Genomic DNA, 26,647 nt, shown 5'->3' with positions numbered 1-26,647 from the left:
CAGAGTTACAGCAAATCCCTACCGCCCACCATGAAAGCTGGAACGGCCACTAGTGGGCGGTAGGGACCAGGTTGACTACCACTGATCTAGCATATCTTTCCCGTAAAGAATACATATCTGCAACTTTGTGGCAGGCTTAGGTGGAATGGTGAGGACGTGGTGGCTCAGCAATAAGACTTTCTGATCAAACTTGTCGGTCAGAAAGGTCGGCAGTTCAGCGGTTTGAATCCCCAGCGCAGCGTAATGGAGTGAGCTCCCGTTACTAGTCCCAGCTTCTGCCAATCTAGCAGTTCGAAAGGATGTAAAAAATGCAAGCAGAAAAATAGGAACCACCTTTGGTGGGAAGGGAACAGCGTTCCGTGCACCTTTGGCATTTAGTCATGCCAGCCACATGACCAGGGAGACGTCTTCGGACAGTGCTGGCTCTTCAGTTTTGAAACGGAGATGAGCACCGCCCCCTAGAGTTGAGAACAACTAGCACATATGTGCGACGGGAACCATTACCTTTAGGAGGACTGGTAAATGTTGTAAAATATTTCTCCTGGTCAGAAAGACATTGCACACAGCTCATGGGCTTATATAACACCATGCACTATAGATGCTGTTGCTGGCAAAATGTGCTTTTAATTATTAAAGCCTTTTATTTACTCATCTAGCTTACTGCCTGAAAGGAACTGCTGCTACAAGGGGGGGGGGGGGATCGTAATGCATAATTCAACCTCTACCCTACTATAATTCTGGAAGGTCCAAACCCCAAGAGAGGAAAGACTGGGCATCAGCAGGAGACGTGGATGCTGAAGAAATCCAACCTGTCTTCTTTTGAACCTCTACAAAGACACAGAAGTGCCCTTTGCTTAATGCTTCAAGTCTTCGTCCAAATAGACAACACAAAGAGACAAGAAAATTAACCCATTCAAAAAAAATGGGACCCAGTGGGCACAAAACTAGCAACAACAGTAAGAGATAAGCTTACTTTGGGACATAACAAACTATCTGGATACTTCGTGTTACCTAACAGCTACAATGAGTAATAAAAGGCTTAGTTAGGTAAGTCATTAAAAAGCGCTTTCTGTTGACCGACAAGACAAACAATGAGAAGGATGTTGGCTGGAACTGGCTGCATTATTGCACTCGGTCACTCCCACGCAACTCCTATTCAGATATATGCTGATTATTCCCATAATCTCCTGGCTGGAAGAACCAAAAGACAATGGAGTAGGGGGCAGTTGGGAGCTGAATTTGTGACATCCAGAGAGGCACAACTGAGGGAAGCTCGCAGCCATTGCAGCCATAGCCCTTCCAGGAAAAAAAAAATAGTTGGGCCACTCTGGTCCTCCTTTGCTTCAGGTACTTGTCTGCTCCAAATATTAAATCTGCCCACAGAGAGAAAGCTCTCCCCCACCCATCCCCTTTGATGGTTTTCAGGATGTCCTTATAGGGTAGAACAGGATCCAGAAATGTCCGCCTTTCACGCTTATGGTTTACAACTGTTGGAGTGCAAAGAAAATGAAGGCCTATCTCGCTGGGGGTGATGCCCCACACGGGTATTGTGTTTTACAAAAGCTTTACGGTGCTCAAGAAGTTGCCAGCTGGCATCCCTTGTGGAAATAGACTGATATTCCTAAAGGAATGGTAATAAAGGCCAATTTATTTCAGTTCCTTTGGGGCTGGGTAGAATGAGGCAAGTAAGGCTAAAGTCTTTACCTCTGTCAGGATTGGAAAGAAAAGTGTTGCGTAAAGCTCTGTGGCAGGCTGGGGGATTCTGGGAGTTGAAGTCCACATACTTTAATGTTGCCAAGCTTGAGAAACACTGCTCTATATCTAAGCCTTTTAACATTCCTTTAGTTTGCCCTGGCTTGTTTACTTGTGGCGGGGGGGGGGGGACGACAAGCGGGAGGGCAGGGAGAACACAGTGGCTAGTTCTAACCTGTGTAGCTGGAACTACAAGTTTTACTTGTTTCCGTCCCGGACCTGCTCTCGTACAGTTAGATCTTTGGCTCGTACCTGAGCAGCTACCTTGGAGGAGGAGGAGGAGAAGGCACACAACGTCCTAGCTGAACGACACGGCAGCCAAGTCTGATGCATTGTCTACTGTGAACCATTACAGCTACTCCCCTCCTGCTTTGGTGGGAGAGAGCTTTTTCCTCAGCAGGAGGAATGCGTTGGGGACCAGCCCATATTCCTCCAGGCTCACAGCTTCGTCGTTATACACCCGAAGGGGAAACGTGCTGAGGATCTCGTAGGGCTCCAGGGCTTCACCCCTAGAAAAGAGGAGAAACGGGATTGTAAACAGGTTCACTTCACACCTGCCCAACTTTTCCAATCCGGTGACCTGTACTGAATTCAGTTTTAGGAAATTCAGAGGTGTGTTTTTTTTTTTTAACTTAAAAATTCAATTCAAGGGAGATGGCAATGGAGTCAAACTTTCTTAAGAGCGCCTCCAATTCTTTCAGATTTGCTTGTTGGATTGATTGATTTATATACCTTGCCCTCTGAAAATGATAGATGGTGAGTTCCAGGATGTGACAGGAGCAGGCTTAAGTATTTCTACTTGAATCTGAAGCATTCACAGGGAATTGACAACAAATCAAAGCTTGCCCTTCCTAACCAAATGATGAACAAATGATATCTCAGCCAACCAGAGCTCAGATCATAATCGGGAAGAGAGGACATTATCCTACCACCTCGATTTCATGCTGAAAACAAATCCTCTTCCTTTCTTTCCAAAATAGCAAGTCACAATAAGATGCCTCCTTCTACGGCTTGCAAACAACTATTTCTCATTTGCCCCGAATATTGTGACTGCAGTGGGAGGAAGCCAGGATTTAGTGAAATTGGTAGCATGCAGAAACAACATAAACCAAGCTGCGCGAGACTCACGTTTCTTTCAGGCATGGCTCTGAACCTATGGTTAATAAATGCTCCCAAGGCTCTTTTATTTCTTAATATTACAGCTGGCAAACGTTAAGCTCAAAATGCAAAAAACAGGGGCAGAGCTTGTTTTTCCACAATCTCAAACTGATGTTTGTCACCATGACCATCCTTCTCAAATTTTGATGGAACCATCATTCTTCCTACCTGTTCTGAGCAAGATGTTGGCGCAAGTCTCCAATTGTCTCTGTGAATGACATTTTGACAATGTATGTCTTCTCTCCATCCTCTGACTTTATCCGAAGAGTTGAAATGTTGGTGCCAGGTCCTTCTGTCTGCTGCTTCCCTTCCAGTCTAACAATTAAAGGGAGATGGTGATGGAGTCAAACTTTCTTAAGAGTGACCCCAATTCTTTCAGTTTGGATTGCTTGTTGGATTGATTGATTTATATAAGTTGCCCTCTGAAAATGATAGAGATGATGTACAAAACAGAAGAAAAAAAGCCAAAATGAACACTAACATTTCTTAAAGTCTGTAGAGATTCCAGGTCACGGTTGTCCCAAAGGTGCTTTTTCAGGAGGCCACTGGACTTTTTAGTTTGTTTTTTTTCTTTTGAAGACATTTTGCTTCTCATCCCAGAAGCTTCTTCAGCTCTGACAGGGGAGTGGGGAATGGAAGGATTTATATTTTTTATATTTATATCCCTACTATCCTGTGAGAGCTGAAGAAGCTTCTGGGATGAGAAGCGAAACATCTTTAAAAGAAAAAAGAGGAAAGTCCAGTGGCCTCCTGAAAAAGCACCTTTTGGACTAACATTTCTTTTCACACACACAAAAAAAAAGATTTTGGCAATATCACACAAAGAGTTGTGTTCTTATAAAATCAGGGATAAGGAGGGGATGGATTCAGACCTCCAAACCGATCCATTGAAGTCCATTTCATCTACATTTGCTAGCAACAACACCTTCCACGGTTTCAAGCAATCCATCATATCCATCCTGGAGACACCGGAATCATAACCCAGAGGGTTCCATAAAGAAAACATGCTACATCACCTCATGATTGCACTTCAAAACAAGGCTAAAAAGTGTGCCTGATGTTATTCCAGCTTACTTGAATTTTGGATTTCTGCCACAATGATGAGACACTCAGAGGAAAAGAACCAGTTAAGATTCTAGACTAGGAGTGTCAAACTCAAGGCCCGGGGGCCGGATCCGGCCCGCAGGGTATCTAGATGTGGCCCATGGGGCTACCCTGGAAACAGTGAAGGACTGGCCCACGGTGCTTCTGCCAGCGAAAACAGGCTCCCGAGCTCCGTTTTCAGTTGCTGCGGCCTCCTGCAACCCTCTGCCAGTGAAAACGGATCTCGTAAAATGGAAATCAATAGAGATGTAAATGTTGCATACAGTATATGTTGTATGTATTCTAAAAATGATAATCATGAAACAAGGAGGTATATGTATGAAATAATAGGCCGTAGAATGGAAAAGCAGAAATTAGAAAAAAGAATACCGATAGCGGAAAGCTGTAAATGTGTAATTGTGATTTTAATGTTTGAAAATGCTGAATAAAAATGATATTTAAAAAAAAAGAAAGGAAAAAAAACAGATCTCGGGAGTGCCGTCCCTCCCGGGGCTCCGTTTTCACTGGCAGAGGGTTGCCGGAGGCCGCAGCAGCTGAAAACGGAGCTCGGGAGCCTGTTTTCGCTGGCAGAAAGCTCCCTCCACCACAGGCACCCCTGACAGGAGTGACGTCGAGCTGATCATGCCCACCCCAGCCCCCTGAGGTCAAACACACCCCGATGCGGCCCTCAATGAAATTAAGTTTGACACCCCCATTCTAGAGGCTTGTTTACCTCTTTCTCAGTGCTGTAAGGCTGGGCGTCTCCACCAAAACTACTTCGTGGCTTTGTGCTCCATCCAGGCCCTGGAAGCAAAAGGGGGAAATGTAGGCCAATGTTCGAATGCCCTAAGAGACGTTAAATCAGATGATGCCCTTCGGGTCAATCAGCCCACCCAAGATCCAAAAGATCCAAAACTCTTTTCTAGAACTCTTCAGGGAAAAAAAGCAAGAAGGCTTGTTCTAATTCTAAATTCTAGTTCTAATTCTAAATAGCTTTTTGAGATCTCAGTTGTTATTCGTTTTTTTGGAGCTTTGAAGAGGGGGATGCACAATTAGAGAGGGGAGCATCTTACCTGAAGGGTCTTTTTAAGATCTTCCCGGATATCTATCACTTGCCCGTCTCGAACCAGGGACTTTGGAAGTTTGTTCAAAAACTGTTCTAGGGTGAGCTTGGTGCCTGTCAAAAGGAAGGGTTTCACAAGCTTTACGGGTTATGTAGACAATGGCAAAGCCATGCTCAGGTTTCATTTTAATCAATTTAAAATATCTTTCTGTTCTGGGCGAAATCCCCTCAAATTGAGTTGTATTAAAACCAGCCACAATCGTATGAGAAACAGAAAGAGGGAGCACTACGTATGGCAGCTTGAGTTTCTGAAAAAAGATTGGAATATACATCTAACACACAAACATAGATACTCATTTCCTTTGTTCATGGCCATGTTTATACTTATATCTGTTCTCTTGTACATATTTGACAAACTAACTAAATGAATGAATAAAATAAAATTTGTAGCACTAAACTCAAAAGGCATTTTTGGAATTGCTGAAGTCCAAATGAATCTGCGATAAACACTTAAAACCACTGGAGTTGGGTGGCTGATAAATTTGAATAAAAACAAACCAACCATCACCTGAGATGTCATGTGTCTCCTTTATGCCACTTGGTTTGGAACGCCCAACCGCCTGGCCAAAGCCGGGAAAATACCCTGGCAGTTTCCTTTCCTGAAAGAAGACATCTCTCTTGTCGGTGACCTATGGAATAAATCCCGGTTGCTGTTAAGAACCCTGTTGCATTCCGGACTCCAGAGGTCACTGTTAGACTAAAAAGCAGATGAGACTGGATGCCAACAGCAATAAGAAATGCTACGGAAACAACCTCTTCCTCCTTCTGTCAACATTCAAAGGAAATACCACATTTTAGACACCAGATATGTAAGCATCCCTGATAACACCCCATTATAGGAAACCAACAAGGGGATTGCTTTGCACATAATGAACTGAACATTATGACACAATAAATGTATTGGGTTTTTAAAGGAAGCTACAGAATGCATGCGAAATAAGAAGTGTTAGGAACCAACAATGGCAAATGTCTAGTACTAATCAAGATGTGCAAATAATTGAAAGGCATTTTCTCCATTTATTAAAAAAAACAAAGGATTTCTCATTTGGTCTTTCCCAGATCATATTTCGCTAGATTTTAATTCTCACGCAACTATAAATCTTTGAACACTGAAATGATGATGCTTTACAGGCGTATCTCTAAAGAAATATCCTTGAACTCAATTGAAATTGAGTCAGATGTTTGGAAATGAATGCTGATTGCTGTAAGGGAAACTGGCGAAGAGAACTTCTTCAAAGTTTGATTAATTTCTTAATTCTGTTTTCTTTCACTAGTCCTACACAACCCCAAATCCTGATAAAATCAACAGAATCAATACCAAAATGACAGGTCACCTCCATTTTTCAGTTACTGTGGAGAGAACATTTATCTTTTTTCTCATGTTCTTTTACGGGGGAAACCATGCATATATTCCAGATATTATGAACAGAAGAAAGTTTCATTTCATAAATGAGTAACTATCTGACAGGCATTTGAAACAGCGATACCACGATCCAATTATATCATGTACCGTGCCACTAGTCTTCAACTTATGACCACAAGTGGAATTCAAATTTCCATTGTAGGCAAGAAGGTTAATTGAGTCACACCTGATTTTACGCTCTTTGTTGCCCTGATTATTAAGCGATTCACTGCAGTTGTTAAGTGACTCACAGGGTCATTAAACAAATCCAGCTTTCCCCATTGACGGCTTGTGGGAAGTTGTAAATGGAGAATCGCGTGACTTTGGGAGAGGCCTTATGAAGAAGGGAGTTTTGTTCTCACCATCTTCTGTGCATGCTGGTGGCCTGTGTTTGGACTTGGTCAAGGCCAACCATCTCATACCAACTTGATTAGGCTTTTTGAAGATGCACCCCATATGTCCCCTTAGGGCAGGGGTGTCCAAACTTGGGAACTTTAAGACTTGTGGACTAATTCTGGGAGTTGAAGTCCACAAGTCTTAAAGTTCCCAAGTTTGGACACCCCTGCCTTAGGGAATTGCAGATTGGACATTGGGTTGGGGAATTGGGGAGAGGGTGCTGGGTAAACGTTTAATATGTCTATTTCAAGAATGCACCAGAAGGCTGGCTTTGACTTTGCCCTTCTCTGCTTCCGCCCGTCTGTGTTTCCTCTCTAGAACTAACCAAGCATTCATTTTTAGGGCCCACACCCCAACCCTCAACTGCTAAAGAGACAGATGTTTTCCTCAGCAGTCAGCAGCCCAAGGTTTAGCGCACTGGCTGGTTTTAGAAACAGCGGCTCACGTTTCCCTTTTTTGCAACAAGACTTTCCCATCCATCTCTAAACAATGAAAGTTTTAAAATGTAATAAAATTCCCCCGCCCTTGGGTAGGAGGCAAATACCCTTCCTCAGTGAGGCTTGCCTCATGATAAGGATCAGTAAAAGGATGTGTTTTATTTATTCTACCTGTGTTCTAGCTGATAATATGGTTCACGAAAGTTCAAAAATAAATTCCGGGCATCCGTAAATGGCCTTATAATTTTCCTCCCTCGCCCGAAACTTGCTGAGTGTCTAAAATTGTGCAGTCTCTTTCATGTACTGCATTCTCTTTCAAGAAGTGTGTGTGGGGGGGGGGGATAGATTTGTTCAATGAGACACGTCCTAGGACCTCTTTCAGATCTCCCACCCTCCTACTTTGGTGTAAGAGATGCCTTCCTTAGTTGAAGGCAGGATGGGGCACCTGCGGGATCGCATCCTGCCCCATACATCCCTGCGACCAATCCGCTCGCACAGAGAGGGACTTCTCCAGGTGCCGTCCACTAAACAGTGTCGGGGGGCGACACCTAGGAGCAGAGCCTTCTCTGTGATGGGCCCAGCCCTGTGGAATGACCTCCCCCTTGACATCAGGATTACCTCCGATCTCCGCTCCTTCCGTGTAAAGCTCAAGACCCACCTTTTCCAATTAGCTGGCCTGGCTCAACCATAGTTTTATCCCATTGCTCCTGACAATCTTTTTAAATTTGTAATTTTAACTGAGGGTATTTTAATTGTTAATTTTTAATTCTATTATTACTATTATATGCTTTTAACGAGTGTTACCTCCTCCGGGTATATGTATGTGTTTGTATGTATGTGTATATGTATTGTATGTATATGTATATATGTATGGGTTTTTTATTGTACGCCGCCCCGAGTCCTTTTGGAGAGGGAGCGGCTAACAAATTAAATTTATTCTATTCTATTCTACCTAGAATTTCAGGACCACAGGAACCCCCCCCCCCCCAGGGGTTTTTCTCTGGGATACCAGAATCTGCTGTGAACAAAATGGACAGGATGGTTTCCTGCCCGTTTGGAGATGGGAAACACAAATCTTGTATGTAGGGCGTCAAACTTGATTTCATTGAGGGCCGAATCAGGGTTGTGTTTGACCTTGGGGGGTGGGCGTGGGTGGGCGTTGCCAGCTCGATGTCACTCATGTCGGGGGTGCCTGTGGCGGCCTGAACACTCTGCCAATGAAAACGGAGCTTGGGAGGGCTGCACGCATTTTTGCTGGCAGAGGCACCGTGGGCTGGTCCTCTGCTGTTTCCAGGGTGACCCTGCAGGCCGGATCTAAGCACCCCATGGGCCAGATCCAGGCCCCGGGCCTTGAGTTTGACACCCCTGTTGTAGAGTAAGATCTAACACAGACCTTATCAGGCTTGGAGAGCTGCCAGGCTGATATCTTCCAAACACAACACTGTAAAAGAAAATACTTGGCAAGGAGAGTCATGAACAAATCTTCACACTAATTAAATGAACTACTTGTCTCCTGCAAACTCCACTCCCCTTTCGCTTCTCTTTATTCCCTATGGGAGGGGCCATTCACCATCCACCTGTGCCTCTGCTCCCGAGTCGGCCCTTGTTCTTGAACTGTTCCCTTCTCCTGGCAGCTCTGCGGATGCGTACATCAGGAACAGGCTCCCAGCTGTTCATCTGCCTCACTGATGTCTGACTCCGAAGGCAGCTGATAACTGTCAGACGGCCCTGGCCCCCTCTCTGCCTCCAACACAGAGCCCTCATCAGAGCCTTCCCCGGGCTCCAGGACTGGCCCATGTTCCTCCCCAACCTCCTTACTGTCCGAATCTGCCACCAGCTCCGCTGGCCCCGCTGGCAGGCCACAACAAAAGAGAGGAGGAGATGCTGCCAAGGAAGCAATTAGACAAGAGAGGCAGGAACCTGCAGCCACTTAACCGAGAAAGAAACTGAGGAAAGATCTGCACTAACAAATCAAGTAGTTAAAAATGGAGGCAAAATTTGGGCCTTGGGCCTTGCAAGACTGCTTGCGTAGCTTTACAATAATGTAGAATTCATTTTGTCCTGTTTCCTGTCTGGTTTATGTGGGAGGGTTGGAGGGCCGAGTACCCCTGCAGCTATGTGATTGCAAAGGGAACACTTAACCACCGTCCCAGACTCCCGTCTGTTACAACATGCCATGCTCATGTGATCATGTTTTGCAACCTTCCCCATTGGTGTTCCATGAAACAAGTCAATGGGGAAAAGGGGAAGAAATTGGAAGTTGTGGTCACAACCTCTGCAATTCTTTCTTAAGAAAAGTAACCAGGGACTAGCAGAACTACTGTCACTAAGCAATGTGGTCACAAAATGAGACTGGTCTGTTTTCAAACTCCACCGGGGAACAAAAGGGACAGCCTAGCTATAACAAAGTTCCTTCTTTAGAGTCAGCTTAGCAACTTACCTTCATCCGTTCTATGTAGGAAGTTTAATAAAATACATATTACTTGCCAATTTTGCCCCCTGTGGCTCCAGTTCTGTTAAATCCACCCTAGATATGTTGCTATGTTATTTCTTTTACGCACACAGGCAGGAAAGCTTCGTTTTTGTTGTTGTCAGTTAACCCAGATCAATTTGACATTCTTGCTTTTGTAAGACAGCAGCAATGAATGTTTGCAAGAGTTTGATATAATGAACAGCCTTCAAAGGATCTCTTCAGGCTTTTTTGTAGTTTGGGTACACAAATGTCATTTTACTTTGACTTTGGGTTTGATTTCAATAAATAAAATTGTATTTGTCTCTACCTTGTGATCATGATCTTTATAAAACAAGGGAATTACCGTACATTTCACGTTGCTTGCTTTATTGCATTGGCAAACGTTTAGCTAGACTAGCACTTTGCCAATCTGTACTCTTTTTAAAAAAGTAAGCATTTGGTAAATCTACATAACCTAGATACTATTTGGATGATCATCAGAGACTCCAAAAATTAATTATACTAAGAAACTGAAGGCTTAATTTATACAAATTCCTACAATTCAACTGCACTTCTCTTTTCTCTTTTTTTTTTAAATTTACTGTTTAACTTTTTCTGTCTCCAACTTGTGGGTTTACCTTTTTTCCATTCTTCCTAAAGAAACTATTCAAATAATCTCTAGTTAAACTATATTTTTATTTATTGCTTTTAAAAAAATACATTCTGATCTTTGACTATTGTAAATTGCTTTGGTAAAGAGGGGTTTTTTTGAGAGAGAGAGACAATGTGCTTTTCATGTTTCCAGTATTTTTTTCTCTGTTGCTTCCCTGAGTCACATAATGAAAACCTAAAACCTATCTTTTCTAATAGAATTTGATCTAAATATCTAGTGGTATTCTTAAACATTGTAGTTACCTACTGAAAATACCTTTTACTTTTCATTAGTGGAAACCGCTACCACTATTAGACGGTTTTTAAATTTTATTATTATCTTTATTTTTATAATAAAACGGCGTTTTTAAAAATGAAACAAAGAAATGCAAACTTAAGAAGGAAAAGGGGAAAAAACCTATCATTAATAGAGTTACTTTAAAGCAAAAATACAGAAATGCTAATTAAGCTGATCTAAAGAAGGCTGTGGAAGAAAAATTGTTCCACTTTCTGTTACAACAAGCATTCTCAGTTCCTCAAACCGACTGATAATTTAAAAAAAAAAACCTTTCACAGCTTGCAAAAAAAAGAGAAAGAAAACCCAACAAAAACCAATTGCCTGTTGTTTGAATGAAACAGAAATGAGGTACAATAACTTGACCAGAAAGTATTCCATCCATAGGTCAGTGATGCACCTCAACAAACCTCATAGAAGCTGTGCTGATTGTATGGATCTATTATCATAAAACCACAGAATTAACACAGAATTAAGTTGCAGTGGAGTATCTTTTTGTAGACATTATGACCTCGGAATTTTCAATTCCGACAAACGGGAAACCAAGAGTTCAAAAACGGGAAGCTGTAAAGAGGTACCTGAAATGGGACACCATTGGGGTAACGACTTTGCAGTTCAGAAGGGAAAAAGCCGTCCATGATATCTCGCAAGCAACGCTGAAACCACAAGCACAACCAACGCATTAGATTTCCCCCAGAGTGACAAGCAAACGCAATGGAGAAAAACTCAATTATTTCCCTGTTGACACCTTATCTATTTGTTTATGTATCCCCCCTTTTATCAGGGTTTTTGAGACAGAAAATATGTATTGTTCCCCACCATTAAAAAAAAAGAAAGAAAGAAATTAAATGGGACAATATTTTCTGTGGACTCCATCTGAATTTAGTAGCAATGGCAGACAGGGAATGGCCTGGGTAAAAAGAACAAGCCAAACGATTTTTAAAAATGCAGACTTGGAAGTGAGAAGACCAATGAATGACCCGGTCTGAAACTAGCCTTGGTTACTGACTACCTGGTGGAAACTGCACATCAAGGAGTGAAAGCTACCTAGCCCAGCAATTACAGCAACTAATAAAGACTAGACAGAGACCTATTTGGGAGACATTATTTCATCAACTGTCTACACTGTAATTTGTCTTTTCAAGTTTCTTGACGAGTTATTCTGTTGAAGTTTGTCGATTAGGCAAGAGTGTACTTTATTACACTTAGTTTATTACACTAAGAAACCAAAGGCTTAATTTATATATAATCCAACAATCCAATTACACTTGTCTTTTCTCAATTTTTAAAAAAAATTATACTATATGCCTATTTTGCTCCCTTCCTTTCCATCACGGTTAATCAAATTTTATCTGAATTTTTAATCTGTATGGGTCTTACTTATTGTTTTAATGTTTTATATGGTCTTTTAATTTCTTGGCTGTAAGATGCCTAGAGTCGCCTTGACTAAATGGGCAGCAATGAAGTCTAATAATAATTAAGAAAGAAAGAAATTGACCCAAAGTCACCTAACTGGGTTCATGCCTGAAGTGAGACTAGAACTCTTGGGCCTCTGGTTTCTAACTTAGTGCTTTAACCACTGCATCCAACTGGCTTTCAGTGAAATGTTAATTGCAAAATTTAAATGTGAAACCATAATCCCAACTGTTTATGTAATATTGTAGAACAAGCTTACATCTGGCAAAGACAGGGGAGGCTTCTTGTATGTTTCTGGCAAAGATAAACCCACTACAGAATCTACATTAAGTCAATGAAACAGTTATCTGTGGGGGAAGATAGACAGGAAGTGCCCACTTATTAGAGCTTCCCCAGTTTCATGTTCTTCAACACTTGGACTTTATATATTAGCCATGATGGTTGGAGTACTAAAGTCTGACACTTTTTTTGAAAAATGGGTGGAAAACGGGCCATTTTTGTTTGCAAAAAACAAGGGCATTTTTGCCTTCCCCCAGCGCTGCTGAAGCCTGCAGAGTACTTCTGGGGGCTGGGGGAAGGCAAAAACGCCTCAATTTTTGCAAAAAATGGGGTGCGGGGCTTCATGAGGCCAAAAATGGTTGCATTCGGTGTATAAGACGCACCAACATTTCCACGCTCTTTTAGGGGGGGTAAAAATGTGTCGTATACTCCGAAAAATACAGTAAATGGATAATATGTACTTCATCATCATGACAGTTTCTAATCCAAGGATTTCCCTGAAATTTCACAAGCAGATATGTTGGCACACTTTTGGTTTAAATTAAGTGCAGAGAAGAGCAACTAAGGTGATTAAGGGCCTGGAGACTTAATTGTATGAAGAATGGTTGCAGGAATTGTGTCTAATGAAAAGAAGGACTAAGGGTGACTTGATAACAGTGTTCCAATATTCCACCATCTGAAGGCAGGACAAGCAGCAGTGGGTAGAAACTAACCAAGTAGAGAAGCAACCTAGAACTAAGGAGAAACTTCCTAACAGTGAGAAGAATTAGCCAGTGGAATGGCTTGCCTTCAGAAGTTGTGGGTGCTCCCTCACTGAAGGTTTTAAAAAGAGACTGGAATAGTTTGGGGTCTCCTACTTGAGCAGGAGGTTGGACTAGAAGACCTCCAAGGTTCCTGTGCTGTTATTCTGTTCTGTTAATTTCTGAATATTTCTGTTGCCCAATTCGCTCGAGTTGCAATCCTTCTTCTTTCTTTTCTCTAATTGGTTAGTTACTAATTCAATATTCTTCTCAATAACTTCTCCATAGCTTATTATCCCATTTCCCCTTCTGTGCTATTTTGAGTCTCCAATGCTTCCTTTTTCTTTCGTGTTTCCCTGCCCAAGTTCCATATTCTCTTTTGCTTTTTCTTTCTACCCTGTTCATCATCATCATTAACAATAATATTATAGAATTCTTATATACCATGCACTACTTATGTTGGAAACTTCTTATTCCAAGGCTGAACTTTCAGAGATGTATGTCTTTGCCCAACATGGAATAAGTGCGGTTCCACATCAGTTTGACAACTACATGTTGTGTTCTGACCCAGCCTTCCCAAGAGCATGAAGCAAACTCCTTGTCCTGACAAAAAACTCTTTTATTAATTTACTGTGAACTCTGTTCATTCACATCCAGCAAAGTTCTTAGAGGGAGGATTTACAGTCACGGACCTTATCTGGCTCTGAGAGCTGACAGGCTGATATTTGCAAAACTTGGCAAGGAGGCTCGGAGAGTCACGAACCAATTAAGCAAAATAAGGGTCTCCTGCAAACTCCACTCCCCCTTCGCTCCTCTTTTATTTCCTCTGGGAGGGGCCGTTCATCGTCTACCTGCGGCCTTACTCCCAAGTTGACCCCTACTCTTTAGCTGTTTCCTTCACCTGGCAACTTTGCGCATGCGCACACTGGGAACAGGCTCCAGCTGTTCACCTGCTTCACTGATGTCTGACTCCGAAGGCAGCTGATAACTGTCAGACGGCCCTGGCTCCCTCTCTGCCTCCGGCACAGAGCCCTCATCAGAACCTTCCCCAGACTCCAGGACTGGCCCATCTTCCTCCCCAACCTCCTCACTGTCCGAATCTGCTGCCAGCTCTGCTGGCTGCTGCAAGCCACAACACGTTGCATCTTTGCGGCTTTGTATCTTATCAGTCTTTTCAAATGTAATGACCAACAGTGGGTCTCAACCTTCCTAATGCCGCAACCCTTTAATACAGTTCATGCTGTAGTGACCCCCAACCATAAAATTATTTTATGTTTTCCGTATTTTTTCAAAAATATGTGTTTTCCAATGGTCTTAGGCGACCCCTGTGAAAGGGTCATTCGACCCCCATAGGGATCCCGACCCACAAGTTGAGAACCACTGCACTAAAAGATAAGATTCTTGCATTCTCTGCCACAATATAAGGTAGGGGAAGGTCTTGGCAATGGTTGCGGGAGAATGTTACTGCCACGAAAGGCTTATTTTATACATGTACTAGTAACTCTCAAATTGCAATAGAAGAGAATATTTTTAATTCGGGGCTGAAGAGAGAAGTCCTTGGTGCTCTGTAAGTTTGGAAATTTCCTTGCAGACATTTCATTACCCAAATTTCACAACATCATGTTGTGAAATCTCATAATCTCAGATAATCTCAGAGTAGCTGCTAGTCAACAATTTCATTTCGGCTTGATCCCTACCTGTGTGGAAGGATCTTCATATGACCGGAAAGGTCCTTTGAACATGACAATCCCGTTCTGATAGAAGGTGATCGGAATGGAATCCAAGCGCTTCAAACGAGCTCCACCTGTAGTGTGTTTGATTTGGGACACACCTTCTCCAGCCAGCACATTCAAATCTTTCAGATTCTTGAAAATCAAATCAAAATGGATTGGGGTCTCAGAAACGATGGCTTCGCCTGTATGAAAGGAGAAAGGACTGTGGGAAGGCAAGGATAAGGCATCTTCTAGTCCGTGAATTTTCGTTCTGAATTTTAGTGCAAGCTCAGTATTCGAACTGCATCTTTGCTAAAGCAAAACCACCATTCCAATAAAACCTTCCCTATCCCAAATGTGATATCCTCCAGATGCCCTTCTGACAGGAATTCTGGGAATTGTGGTTAAATACACCTGGGGGTGGGGGCGGGGGGCACTAGTTTAGTGGATGGTGGCAAACAAATGGAATGTTATTATCTGCATTTCTATAACAAAGGCATTGCTTGATCTGATAAGCTTCTCATCTTTTGCTATCAGTATAGTGATTTCCCCCCTAGGGAGAAATACGTAGCAGAGTCTATGTTTGTGGCTTTTAAAAATATCTTTTAAATTTCTACAGTAATTCTCACTGCAAAGCCTCCTCCAAATGATCTGCAATATAATTACAAGTATATAATTAAAATACACAGCATTCAATTGAATTATAAATAACAAAAATAAAATATTTAATATTCAGGAATAAGTAGAAGAATTTCCAAACTCATCTGAATAGAAGAATGAGTGGAACAATTTCCCGAAGACTAAAAAGGCCAATTTTTCTTTCCTAATATATAAAATAAATCAGCTTTGATAAGAGCAGTCAATAAAAGCTTTCTTCCAAGACCTACCAGAAAGCCTTGCTATTTGTTATCACGTCTAGCTATCTAATTAGGACTGTCCCAAAGGGACTTTTCAACAAGAAACTGGACATTCTTGGGGGTGGAAGTTTCCTTGAAGACATTTTGCTACTCATCCAAGAAGCTTCTTCAGTTCTGACTGAATATCACCGTTCAGTCAGAACTGAGGAGGCTTCTTGGATGAGAAGCAAAATGTCTTCAAGGAAAAAACCTGAGGATGTCCAGTTGCTTTTTGAAAACATCTCTGGGACAAACACAACCTGGATAATTGAGAATCTTTACAGGCATATCTATAAAAGACATATCTATAAAATATCTGTAAAAGGGACTCGGTGGCTCAGAGGCAAAGACGATGAGCTTGTCGATGAAAGGTCAGGGGTTCGAAGATTCGAATCCCTAGCGCTGTGTAACAGAGTGAGCTCCCATTACATGTCCCAGCTTCTGCCAACCTAGCAGTTTGAAAGCATGTAGAAAATGCAAGTAGAAAAATAGGGACCACCTTTGGTGGGAAGGTAACAGCGTTCCATACTCCTTTGGCATTTAGTCATGCCGGCCACATGACCACGGAGATGTCTTCGGACAGCGCTGGCTCTTCGGCTTTGAAACGGAGATGAGCACCGCCCTCTAGAATTGGGAATGACTAGCACATATGTGGGAGGGGAACCTTTACCTTTACCTTATAGCCATATAAGCAGGATTATATAATGAACATTGATGGGGAGAAGATATCGAAATACATAGCTACTTTAAGAAATTTTGCAAAGAAAGAAAGACTGTTTCCTCTTTCAAAAACCTGATAACATCCCTTTCGTTATTCATAAAATCAATAGAGAAAGGGGAGAAATGAGATTAAAATAAAAGATGAAGTATATTTTCATGCTTCTTAAAAATGACAGTCATTCGTCCCAGCTAACCTGGTTTCCAAAAGGTTCTTGATGTCAGTCTCTCTTCTTCCTCTCGTGACTCCAGATCTCTCAAAGAATCTGAGTCTTCCCCGACCCAGATCAATCCATAGTCATTCAAAAACCGCTTCATGGGAGAGGGAATAGAAAATTCAGAGGACAAGAAAATGGACAGTATTTATTTACTTGGCACATTAATCTTTTTATCTGCAATGACAAAATATTTACATTCCAAGATGGAATAGGAAAACTAAGAGGGTTAAATTTTGAAATTACTAATTTTCCTGCAAGTCAACCAAGGCCACTTTTAACCAGGGAATTTTAATACATTTTAAAATGTTGTTTGGGAAGGAAGTCCTGACACAAAGCCATGCCTGCAGATGCAGAGTCCCTCCGGTCCCTTCTTAATAGCAACAGAGAAAGGCATAAAGAAGAGGTGTCAAACTCAAGGCCCAGGGACAGGGGAGGGCTTCAAAAATTTCAGCAACAGGTTCTCTGCTCAGTTGCTGGATGGGCGTGGCCTAGTCGGCCTCCTTCACCATGGCGGAGCGCCGTTTTTGCCTCCCCCAGGCTCTAGAGGCCCTCTGGAGGCTGGAAACGGACCAGAAATGGACTTCTGGAACTTCTGGGAGGCCCATTTTTCTCCCTCCCCGAGCCTCCGCTCAGACCCTGCATTTACCTCGCATCCAAAACAGGCCGTGTGGAGACTCCTAGGAGGGGAGAGGTGGGAGGGACCAGCCAGGGGTGGGATTTGGAGGTCTCTGAACTGGCCATAACATCAGCTATGGGTTCTCCCAAACCCTGGTGAACCTGTAACAGCCCACCCCTGCCCGGGGGCCATATCCAACCCTCAGGGGCCTAGATTTGGCCCGCGGGGCCACCCTGGAAGCAGTGAAAAACCAGCCCATGGTGCCTCTGCCAGTGAAAACAGACTTCTGGAAGGCGCACATAATCTTCCCAAGCTCCATTTTTGCTGGCAGAGCATTGCAGGAGGCTATCGCAGCCAAAAATGGAGCTCGGGAGTCCGTTTTCACTGGCAGAGTATTCGGGTCACCACAGACATGAGTGATGTTGAACTGAACACACCCACTCTGGCCATACACACACCCTGCACCCCCCCCCCCCCCAAGGTCAAACACAACCTTGATGCAGCCCTCAATGAAATCGAGTTTGACACCCCTGGCATAAAGGGTGGTGTTTGTGTTTGTGTCCCATCTTCTTTCCACTACTGTTTGCATTAGACACACTGTAGTTTTTCAGTTCCACAACTGTCAAGTTTTCCTTGAATTCATGAAAAAGCTCGGATTCCTAGAGGAAAATTTTTATTCCTTTCCATTATGTACAGGTAGCTAACCTCCATTTCCCAAACCTGACGTTGCAGCTGAAGGCATAACATTTCCAGTTCCTCAACTCGGGTTGACCCTGATGACATTTTTTCTATAGGGAGGCAAAAAGAAGAAAAAAAGAATTTGGAATTTCTTTTATATATATATATATCAAACTATGCCAAATGAAAAATCAATAAATGTTCTGATTCAGGACAGAAAATAAGACAAATCTACTTTGGGATATACAGTATATCCTTCATATTATTTTTCCACATCAGTTGCAGATCTTAGTAGTCTGCAAAGTCTTAAAATCCATCTCTTTCTTAATGCTAAGGATGGGATACGGTCTCTTGTTTCGCATTTCCCATCTTCGCCAAGACATTGTCACTGCCTGCTGTTGAGGACTAAAGGAAAAGGAAGGGTATATGTGATGTTACCTGTTCTCCTCTGAAGCGCTTTGATCTGCTCCTCAAGGTCTCTGATCTTCTTATTCTGCCAACCGAAAAGCAAAGGCCAAAACAAGTTGCTTTTTGTATTAATGCAAACTTAAACTTGATTATTACAGACATAGAGCCAGGCAATTTTCTGAAACTTGGAAAGCACATTAGTCCCCTATCTATTTTCAACTGGCGGTATTATCTGCACTGGAAAAACTCTCCTACTCTTAATTATTTCTGTTTCTCCTGAGAGCGCAAAAGATCAGGACCCATACATTAAGTTGCAGCATAAAAGATTTATTCAACGTTGTTGATTTGAGCTCCGAGCTTGGCGATTTGGTTGCAAACGTTTCATCCCCATTGCAACCAACCCGCCAATTTCAGAGCTCAAACCAACAATATAACTACCAATCTGAGCTACTAATATTCAAAGACATTTCGGATTCATTCGAGCCTACACACAAGAATCAGATCAACTAATGACCCCTGCTAAAAGGGTGCTTAATAATGGTCAAAGAAATTCAAGTGGTAGGGTTGGACTTGGAGCATTTGTGGACACCTAAGAATTGTAAGCTAATGATATGTATAACTGCACCCCCTAATTTCTGTCTGCTCTTATACAGCCAGCTTTAAAACCAGGCATGGCCATGTAACTGATTCACAATGCTTTTTGACAGTTGATGGCAAAACCTTGTTCGCTTAACAACTGCCTCACTTGCTTAACAATCTCCCTGTTCACTTAACAACCTCCATATTTATTTAACAACCCCATCCCACCCCATTCACTGATCACCCACCAGGTTTGTTTAACAATTACTGCAAAAAATAATAATCAAAAATGTACTTCTGGTTATGTGGTGCCTCGACTTATAACCATAACAACGTAAAACCAAATTTCTGGCCCCAATTACAGTCATAAGTCAAGGAACTATCTGTATCTCTCTTCAAGTATTTCTATTCAGCTTTTAAGACTGCAATCTTCCCTAAGAAGACATTTCTGAGTATTAACTCCAAACATACCAATGTAACAGCAATTACCATACTGGGTTTTTTATTGTATCTTTTAAATTTCTTTGCATATCTTGTGCCAAAATTCTCTACATTTATTATCCTCTGGTGTTTTTTAATGTGTTGTTTTGGTCTTATTATACAATACAATACAATAGCAGAGTTGGAAGGGACCTTGGAGGTCTTCTAGTCCAACCCCCTGCCTAGGCAGGAAACCCTATACCGTTTCAGACAAATGGCTATCCAACATCTTCTTAAAGACTTCCAGTGTTGGGGCATTCACAACTTCTGGAGGCAACTTCTGTTCCACTGATTAATTGTCCTAACTGTCAGGAAGTTAGAACAATTTTAGAATTTTAGAACAATATATTACTTGTTTTGTACTATTTGTAATTATGACTCTACTTAATTTTGCTGTTTATCCTAATGAGATATCTATTACAAGCTGACCTAAAAAAATAGCATAAAAAATTAAAAATAACAAAATGGCAAGTAAAATCGTGACAAAATTTCAAGAGTTTCCACTCTGAACCGTTATGAAAAGTTCAAGGGCAATTCCTGCACTGGTTGTGTTGTCACCTTCTCTTGGATGGCTTGTGTTTGGCTCTTGACTTTTTGCTCCAAAGAGGCAATCTTCTGCATCATAGAAGTCATCAACTCCATGTCACTCGGAGCGTTTCCTGAAGACATGAAATCAGCAGAATATGAGGACAATCTGGAGGTGAACCTTCGTGCTAGCAATCGGTTTAATGGCACTTTGTATTGTTCAAAAATGGGGCATACTTCCGGAAGATTGGCTAGGTTGCCTGCATTGGCTCTTTATCTATGGCACTATCTCCACTTTGGTGAGGAGAAGCTATCTGATTTCAGAGAAAGGGGCTGCTTATTGGTTTTATTCTATACCCAAAACTGAGGCTTTTAAGAATCCAAATTCTGATTCAAATCTATAAGGAATCAAAGTATTCTTAGTGCAGGAACATGGGTCACATTAAGTCTGAGTCAGCTTTTTAAACTGTATAGTGAATTATGATTACACTTACTCTTACTCATTCCAAAGTGAAACTGTGTGGCTAATGCTTAGCATTACCCAGTAAGTAAAGGTAAAGGAAAAGGTTCCCCTCGCACATATGTGCTAGTTGTTCCTGACTCTAGGGGGCAGTGCTCATCTCTGTTTCAAAGCCAAAGAGCCAGAGCTGTCCGAAGACATCTCCATGGTCATGTGGCCGGCATGACTAAATGCCGAAGGCGCATGGAACGCTGTTACCAAAGGTGGTCCCTATTTTCCTACTTGCATTTTTACGTGCTTTCGAACTGCTAGGTTGGCAGAAGCTGGGACAAGTAACGGGAGCTCACTCCGTTATGCGGCGCTAGGGATTTGAACCACCAAACTGCCGGCCCTTCTGATCGACAAGCTCAGCGTCTTAGCCACTGAGCCACCACGTCCCAGTACAGTTACATAATTCTATGTCCAATTCTTTAACTCATACCAAGAATGGTTGATTGTGGTGTAGCTCCATTTGAGCAAGAAGGCAAATTAATTTGTACTGGAATTTGAGCTCCTGGCCCTAGTATTTCATCCATCATAGCAGCTTCATCTTCTGTGAATCAAAGGAATTACACTATTATCAAAAGCAAACCTATGATATTCTCCTTATTCTGCTTGTTGAGAGAGAGAGAACCCCACACTCTTTCAGCACTGATGATGCTATCTAGTTGGGTAAGGAAACATCTGCAATAAAACAACCAAGCTCAGAAAGCACCAAGGACTCCATTGTTTAGAAAGAAATATCTATTGCCACATGTTATCAATTGCTTCGTTTTCCCAGATAGACTGAAATAACAGTGAAAGACTGATTCAAAGCAGATCCTTTTTCCCAGGATAACTGTGTAACACATTAAAACAGCATTGATTAATTGCATCTACCGTATTTTGCTAATTGTCATCTATATGGCTGTAAAAGACAATCAGATCACATTAATTGCACATTAAGCAGCTCTTTCTTAGTTCCATATTTCCTCTATATGCCCCAAAGCAGAGGTGGTATTCAGCAGGTTCTGACCAGTTCTGGAGAACCGGGAGCGGAAATTTTGAGTAGTTCGGAGAATCAATAAATGCCACCTCTGACTGGCCCCGCCCCCATCTATTCTCTGCCTCACCCAAGCCATGCCACACCCACCAAGACATGCCACACCCATTAAGCCACACCCATAGAACCGATAGTTAAACAATTTTTGAATCCCACCACTTCCCCAAAGGTTATTTTCATAGCATTATATAGTTTGATTGTTTGCTGGTAGATTTTTAAAATCTTTATGGAAATATAAATAACATTAACAATATGGTATTTAAACACAAGCATGTTTTATGAATATCTGGGATGTGAAAATATTCCTATGGATCATTAAACTATAAGAAAAACTTACAATGTTCACAACCAGTTTTTACAATAAAAGGTATGAAGCTTTGTTAATTTACCATTCTGGATATTTATCGGGAGTGGTCCTGGTTTTTTCCTAAAATCCAGAAACAAATGGGAGAAACAATTAAAAAAAATAAAGAGGAAAATTCATTCAAATTATCATGTCAATGTATCACGTTTTCAATCATGTTTGAAAGGTTGCCATGCAAATTATACTTTGGAACATTTTAGTTCTTCTTTTTAAGGAGGTTAGACCATATGCATAACTCAGACAAGAACTCAGGATTTCCTGTATGAATAAATCACATTAAAATAGGAAGAAATAAAAATATATAAAGCGTTATGACTAATCGTTTCAAAGTGTAGTAAATCTGAATAAAACTAAGTGCATTAGAAGCATTTAAATTCTCCTATTTAATGCTCTCAATACTGGAAGAAGTTTAAGGGCAATTTTAGTCATTCAAACATCCATCTATTGTGATATTCAGAAGCAAAACTATCAGATTTTTTCCACCACAGATTTAGATGATTTCCTCCAATCACTTCAGGGGTGGGCTCCAAAATTTTTAGCAAGGGGTTCTCTGCCCAGTTGCCCAGTTGCCCAGTTGCTGGGTGGGTGCGGTCATGGTGGGTGTGGCTTAGTTGACCTGCACCACGCCGGGGGAGGGGGCATTTTTGCCTTCCCCAGGCTCCAGAGGCTTTTCTTGAGCCTCCGGAAGGGTGAAAACGGCCTCCCCATGCTCCGGAGGCCCTCGTTTCCGACCTTCTCGAACTTCCGGTAGGCCCAGTTTTTGCCCTCCCCAAGCCTCCGTGCATGCCCTGCACTCACCTGCATCCAAAATGATGGACTCCTGGGAGGGGTGGGCGGGGCCAGCCAGAAGTGGGATTTGTGGGTTCTCAAAACTGCACAGAATCTTAGTTAGACCCCTGCGAACCCCCAGCAGCCCACCCCTGCCTCACTTACTCTGTTGGCTGCAACTGAAGTGGCATTCTACGAATCTTGCTGAGAGAAGAGAAGGGAGATGACATTTTTTTTTTGTTTCTTGAACACGGTTTTAATTCCTAGGTAGAGAAAAGAGGTAAAAAAATGCTTTACCTTTGGAGACCATCATGTAAAATTATACTCAATTTGTTCAAAACAGCAAAAATATCCTCAGGTAAAGTATATCATGATTACACCACATGAATACACACTGGAATGCAAAAGAGTTAACAGTAGTGCCGGGCAATCCTGAAGCATAATTGTTTTTGCACAAGATAAACATGTTAACCTAATTTTGCGAAGCTTCTCCGGTAACATTGTACTGCAAACTTGGGTATAAAAAACCAGACCAATCCTCAAATACAGCTCGTCTGCCTGGAATCCACACTACATATCGGACTTTAATACAATTGAGCAGGTCCAGAGGTATTTCACAAGAAGAGTACTCCACTCCTCTGCTCACAATAGAATCCCTTATGCCACCAGGCTCGAAATTTTGGGCTTGGACAACCTGGAACTATGCCGCCTACGGTCTGACCTTAACGTAGTTCACAAAATTATCCACTACAACGTCCTACCTGTCAATGTCTTCTTCATCTTCAACCACAACAATACACACCAATAGATACAAACTCAAGGTTAATCGCTCCAAACTTTATTGCAGAAAATACTTCAGCAACAGAGCGGTCAACGCCTGGAATGCTCTACCTGACTCCGTTGTTACATCCCCAAATTTTAACCTAAAACTGTCTACTGTTGACCTCACAATTAATAAAATACAATGTAATGTTCAGATGGCTCATTCCAGAGGGAATTATGATCACTTGGCAGGAAAAAAAGTTTACGTTGGATACATTAGATGAGTTCTTCGAACACCACTTCACAATTGAGGAAGAACAAGAGAGGAGGGAGGAGGCAGAAAGTAGAAGTCAAGAAGAGCAGCTAATAGAAGATAAGGAGGCAGAACGAGGAGAAGGAAAGAAACAAGAAAGGGAACAAACAGAACAAGAATAGAGAAAAGGACTACGAGAAAATTGAGGACTGTATATAAACAGTGAAATGGAAGGAGAAATCAAGATGCTTTCAATAAATAAACTCACCCGGAAAAAAAAGACAAACCTTGATAAAATTACAAAAAATTGAATATGGACATTGGGTGCCTTCAAGAGGTACACATTAAAAGTCAATTCGGTAGACCTCACCCCATTCTTAAGAGGTCTGTAAAGCGGGCCTACCGTCCCTGTCCTACTGTCCCCATTTATTGGTACCCATTTCCTGTCTTCTTATTCAGGTTTATACTTATTCCTGTTATCTTTTACATGTTTGAAAAATAAAATAAATAAATAAAATAGTCCCTTTGGGGAGAGGGTGCGGCCTATAAATTGAATAAATAAAATAAATAATAAAATAAATAAAATAAATAAAATAAATAAAATAAATAAAATAAATAAAATAAATAAAATAAATAAAATAAATAAAATAAATAAAAAAATAAATAAAATAAAATAATAAATAGAATAATAAATAAAATAATAAATAAAATAATAAATAAAATAAATAAATAGTCCAACACACACACCCGCCCAAGGCCCAGAGGAGACCCTTTTCAGCCATGGCCCGTTGGAATATCGCCATCTCCCCCCATCCACCCCCAATTAAATTTGTCCCCATCCCTCTTGCCCTCAACAACATTGGTCTTCAAAACTTGGAAGCCACCTCGCTGGGATGAGAAAACCAACGTGCCCCGCTAGTTTGGGGAGGCGCCGGGGAGTTTTCTGAAGGGCTTTCGTCGGAACGAGGCAGCCTCATCAAGGACAGGTGGGAAAACGAGGGCCGGGGGGAGGAGTGGGGGGGGGGTCTCCCGCTGCCAGCCTGGACTCACCGTCCCCTCCGGAGGCTTCAGAGAGGCGCCGCCATCTTGTTTACCGGCGGTTGCCTAGGCTACCGCCCCAGCTGCAGCTCCCGAGACTACATTTCCCCACATTCCAAGCGCGGTCAGCCGCCTTCCCTGTTCAGCTGGACTTTTCAAAAAGTGCTTTTTCAAAAGGCAACTTGGATTTTCTCCGTTCAGTTTTTCTTTAACATCTTCCTTCGCGTCTTTGGGACAACCACGGCCTGGATGATTGAGAATCTCCATAGGGATTCAGCTTCTTCTTTTTTATGTAATTTTTTTCTTGCAGAGTCCAGGCAGAGTTGCGCGAACGGAGGCTCCATCTCTCGCACCTCTTGTATCTCCGTCGTTGCATTGTTTTCAGAGGGGGTGGGGGAGAAAAATCAATGCAGCCCTAGACGCGATCTGTCCCCTTCCGAAGAGAAGAGAAGAAAATAAACAGACTGTAGAATAGAATAGAATAGAATAGAATAGAATATGGAACGAAGAATAGAATAGAATAGAATAGAATAGAATAGAATAGAATAGAATAGAATAGAAAAAACACATTGTAGAATAGAATGGAATGGAATAGAATGGAATGGAAAGGAAAGGAAAGGAAAGGAAAGGAAAGGAATAGAACAGAATTCTTTATTGGCCAAGATACACAAGAAATTTGTCTTTGGTGCAGATGCTCTCAGTGTACATAAGGAGAATAAAGATACATTCAGCAAGAATAAAAAGATACAACACTTAGTGATAGTCAAGGTTACTAATAAGCTATCAAATTGATAGCTTATCATATAGATAAATTAATGGATAGCTTATGAAATGGATAAATTATCAAATGGATGAGTGAACATGTGTGTGTGTGTGTGTGTGTGTGTGTGTGTGTATGGATGCTGTGGATTGATAATGTGCCATCAAGTCATTGTGGGCTCTTCACAACCAGAGGGATAGGTTTGCTCTAAGGTCATATGTTGCCGAGGTGATCCTTTGGGTTCTCCAAAGGTGCCCCCGCCCCCACTGAGTATCTCCGTCTTGCTGCTGGTCACCCTCTTCTGTTTCCTTTTACCTTTCCCAGCCCTGGACCATTTTCCAGAGGGCTGGGTCTTTCGAAGTAGCACAAAAATAGCCTGCTCGTGCGTCCTTGGAGTGACAACTGAACTGATTTGTCCTATGATTCATCAGTTTGTTTTCTTGGCTGTCCATAGACTCCAATCCCTTCTTTCACTTTGCTTGTCAGAAGCCACTTTGGATGGAGATCACATGACCCCAGGAGACTACAACTATCATAAATAGATCCCCAGGAGACTGCAACAATCACAAAGAGCCATGGTGGAGCAGTGGTTAGAATGCAGTACTGCAGGGCTAACTCACTGCTTACCCCAGGAGTTCAATCCTGACCGGGTCAAGGTTGACTCAGCCTTCCATCCTTCTGAGGTTGGTAAAATGAGGACCAGATTGTTGGGGGCAAGAGGCTGACCCTGTAAACCACTTAGAGAGAGCTGTAAAGCATTGTGGAGTGGTATATAAATCTTGAGCGGTGTCAAGCCGGCCTCCCTCAGCAACCAAGAAAGAAACCACTTAACTCCATTTTGCAGAATTAAGAGTACTTTTACTGGTTATGAAAAGATAGCAGCTAAGCAAAGCAAGATCTGAGGCAAAAGCGCACGAAATCATACATATCAATATGTGACCAACACCACCCCCCCAGTAACCCTCATCCCACTGTCCAATCTGTACATCCCTTAGGTGTCATGTGAGTTCCATCTTCAAGGAGCATCATCAGGTTGGTATGCAGGATAGTTGGCCTTGACCAACACCAAGCACTAGTCTCCAGCATGCGCAGTAGACGGTGAGACCAAAACTCCCTTTTTACAATCTCTCCCGTACTTAAACTTCCCC

General features: G+C 42.0%; 1 protein-coding gene across 4 annotated transcripts; it reads right to left on the bottom strand.

Moving 5' to 3' along the window:
- Nucleotides 1–361: 361 nt before the first annotated feature.
- Nucleotides 362–24,882, bottom strand: UBXN11 (UBX domain protein 11). Of its 4 annotated transcripts, none has more exons than XM_081961955.1 (15): nt 24,752–24,882; nt 22,852–22,949; nt 21,944–21,981; nt 20,955–21,065; nt 20,047–20,147; nt 18,460–18,514; nt 18,049–18,131; nt 16,707–16,821; nt 14,882–15,099; nt 11,328–11,405; nt 5,625–5,745; nt 5,067–5,170; nt 4,727–4,797; nt 3,079–3,225; nt 362–2,261 (listed from the first exon to the last, which is right to left on the bottom strand). In XM_081961955.1, exons 2-15 carry the CDS (start codon nt 22,914–22,916, stop codon nt 2,108–2,110), a joined length of 1,461 nt encoding a protein of 486 aa, XP_081818081.1. In that variant the 5' UTR covers nt 22,917–22,949; nt 24,752–24,882; the 3' UTR covers nt 362–2,107. The 4 variants fall into 4 exon arrangements, with proteins under 4 accessions (XP_081818081.1, XP_081818083.1, XP_081818082.1 ...); XM_081961957.1 differs by having other exon boundaries at nt 5,625–5,715; XM_081961956.1 differs by having other exon boundaries at nt 18,064–18,131.
- Nucleotides 24,883–26,647: the final 1,765 nt, after the last annotated feature.

The sequence above is a fragment of the Natrix helvetica genome (assembly GCF_964273705.1).
Source record: "Natrix helvetica genome assembly, chromosome: 9".
NCBI classification, from domain to species: domain Eukaryota; kingdom Metazoa; phylum Chordata; class Lepidosauria; order Squamata; family Natricidae; genus Natrix; species Natrix helvetica.
This window is presented reverse-complemented; position numbering and strand designations above follow the sequence as displayed.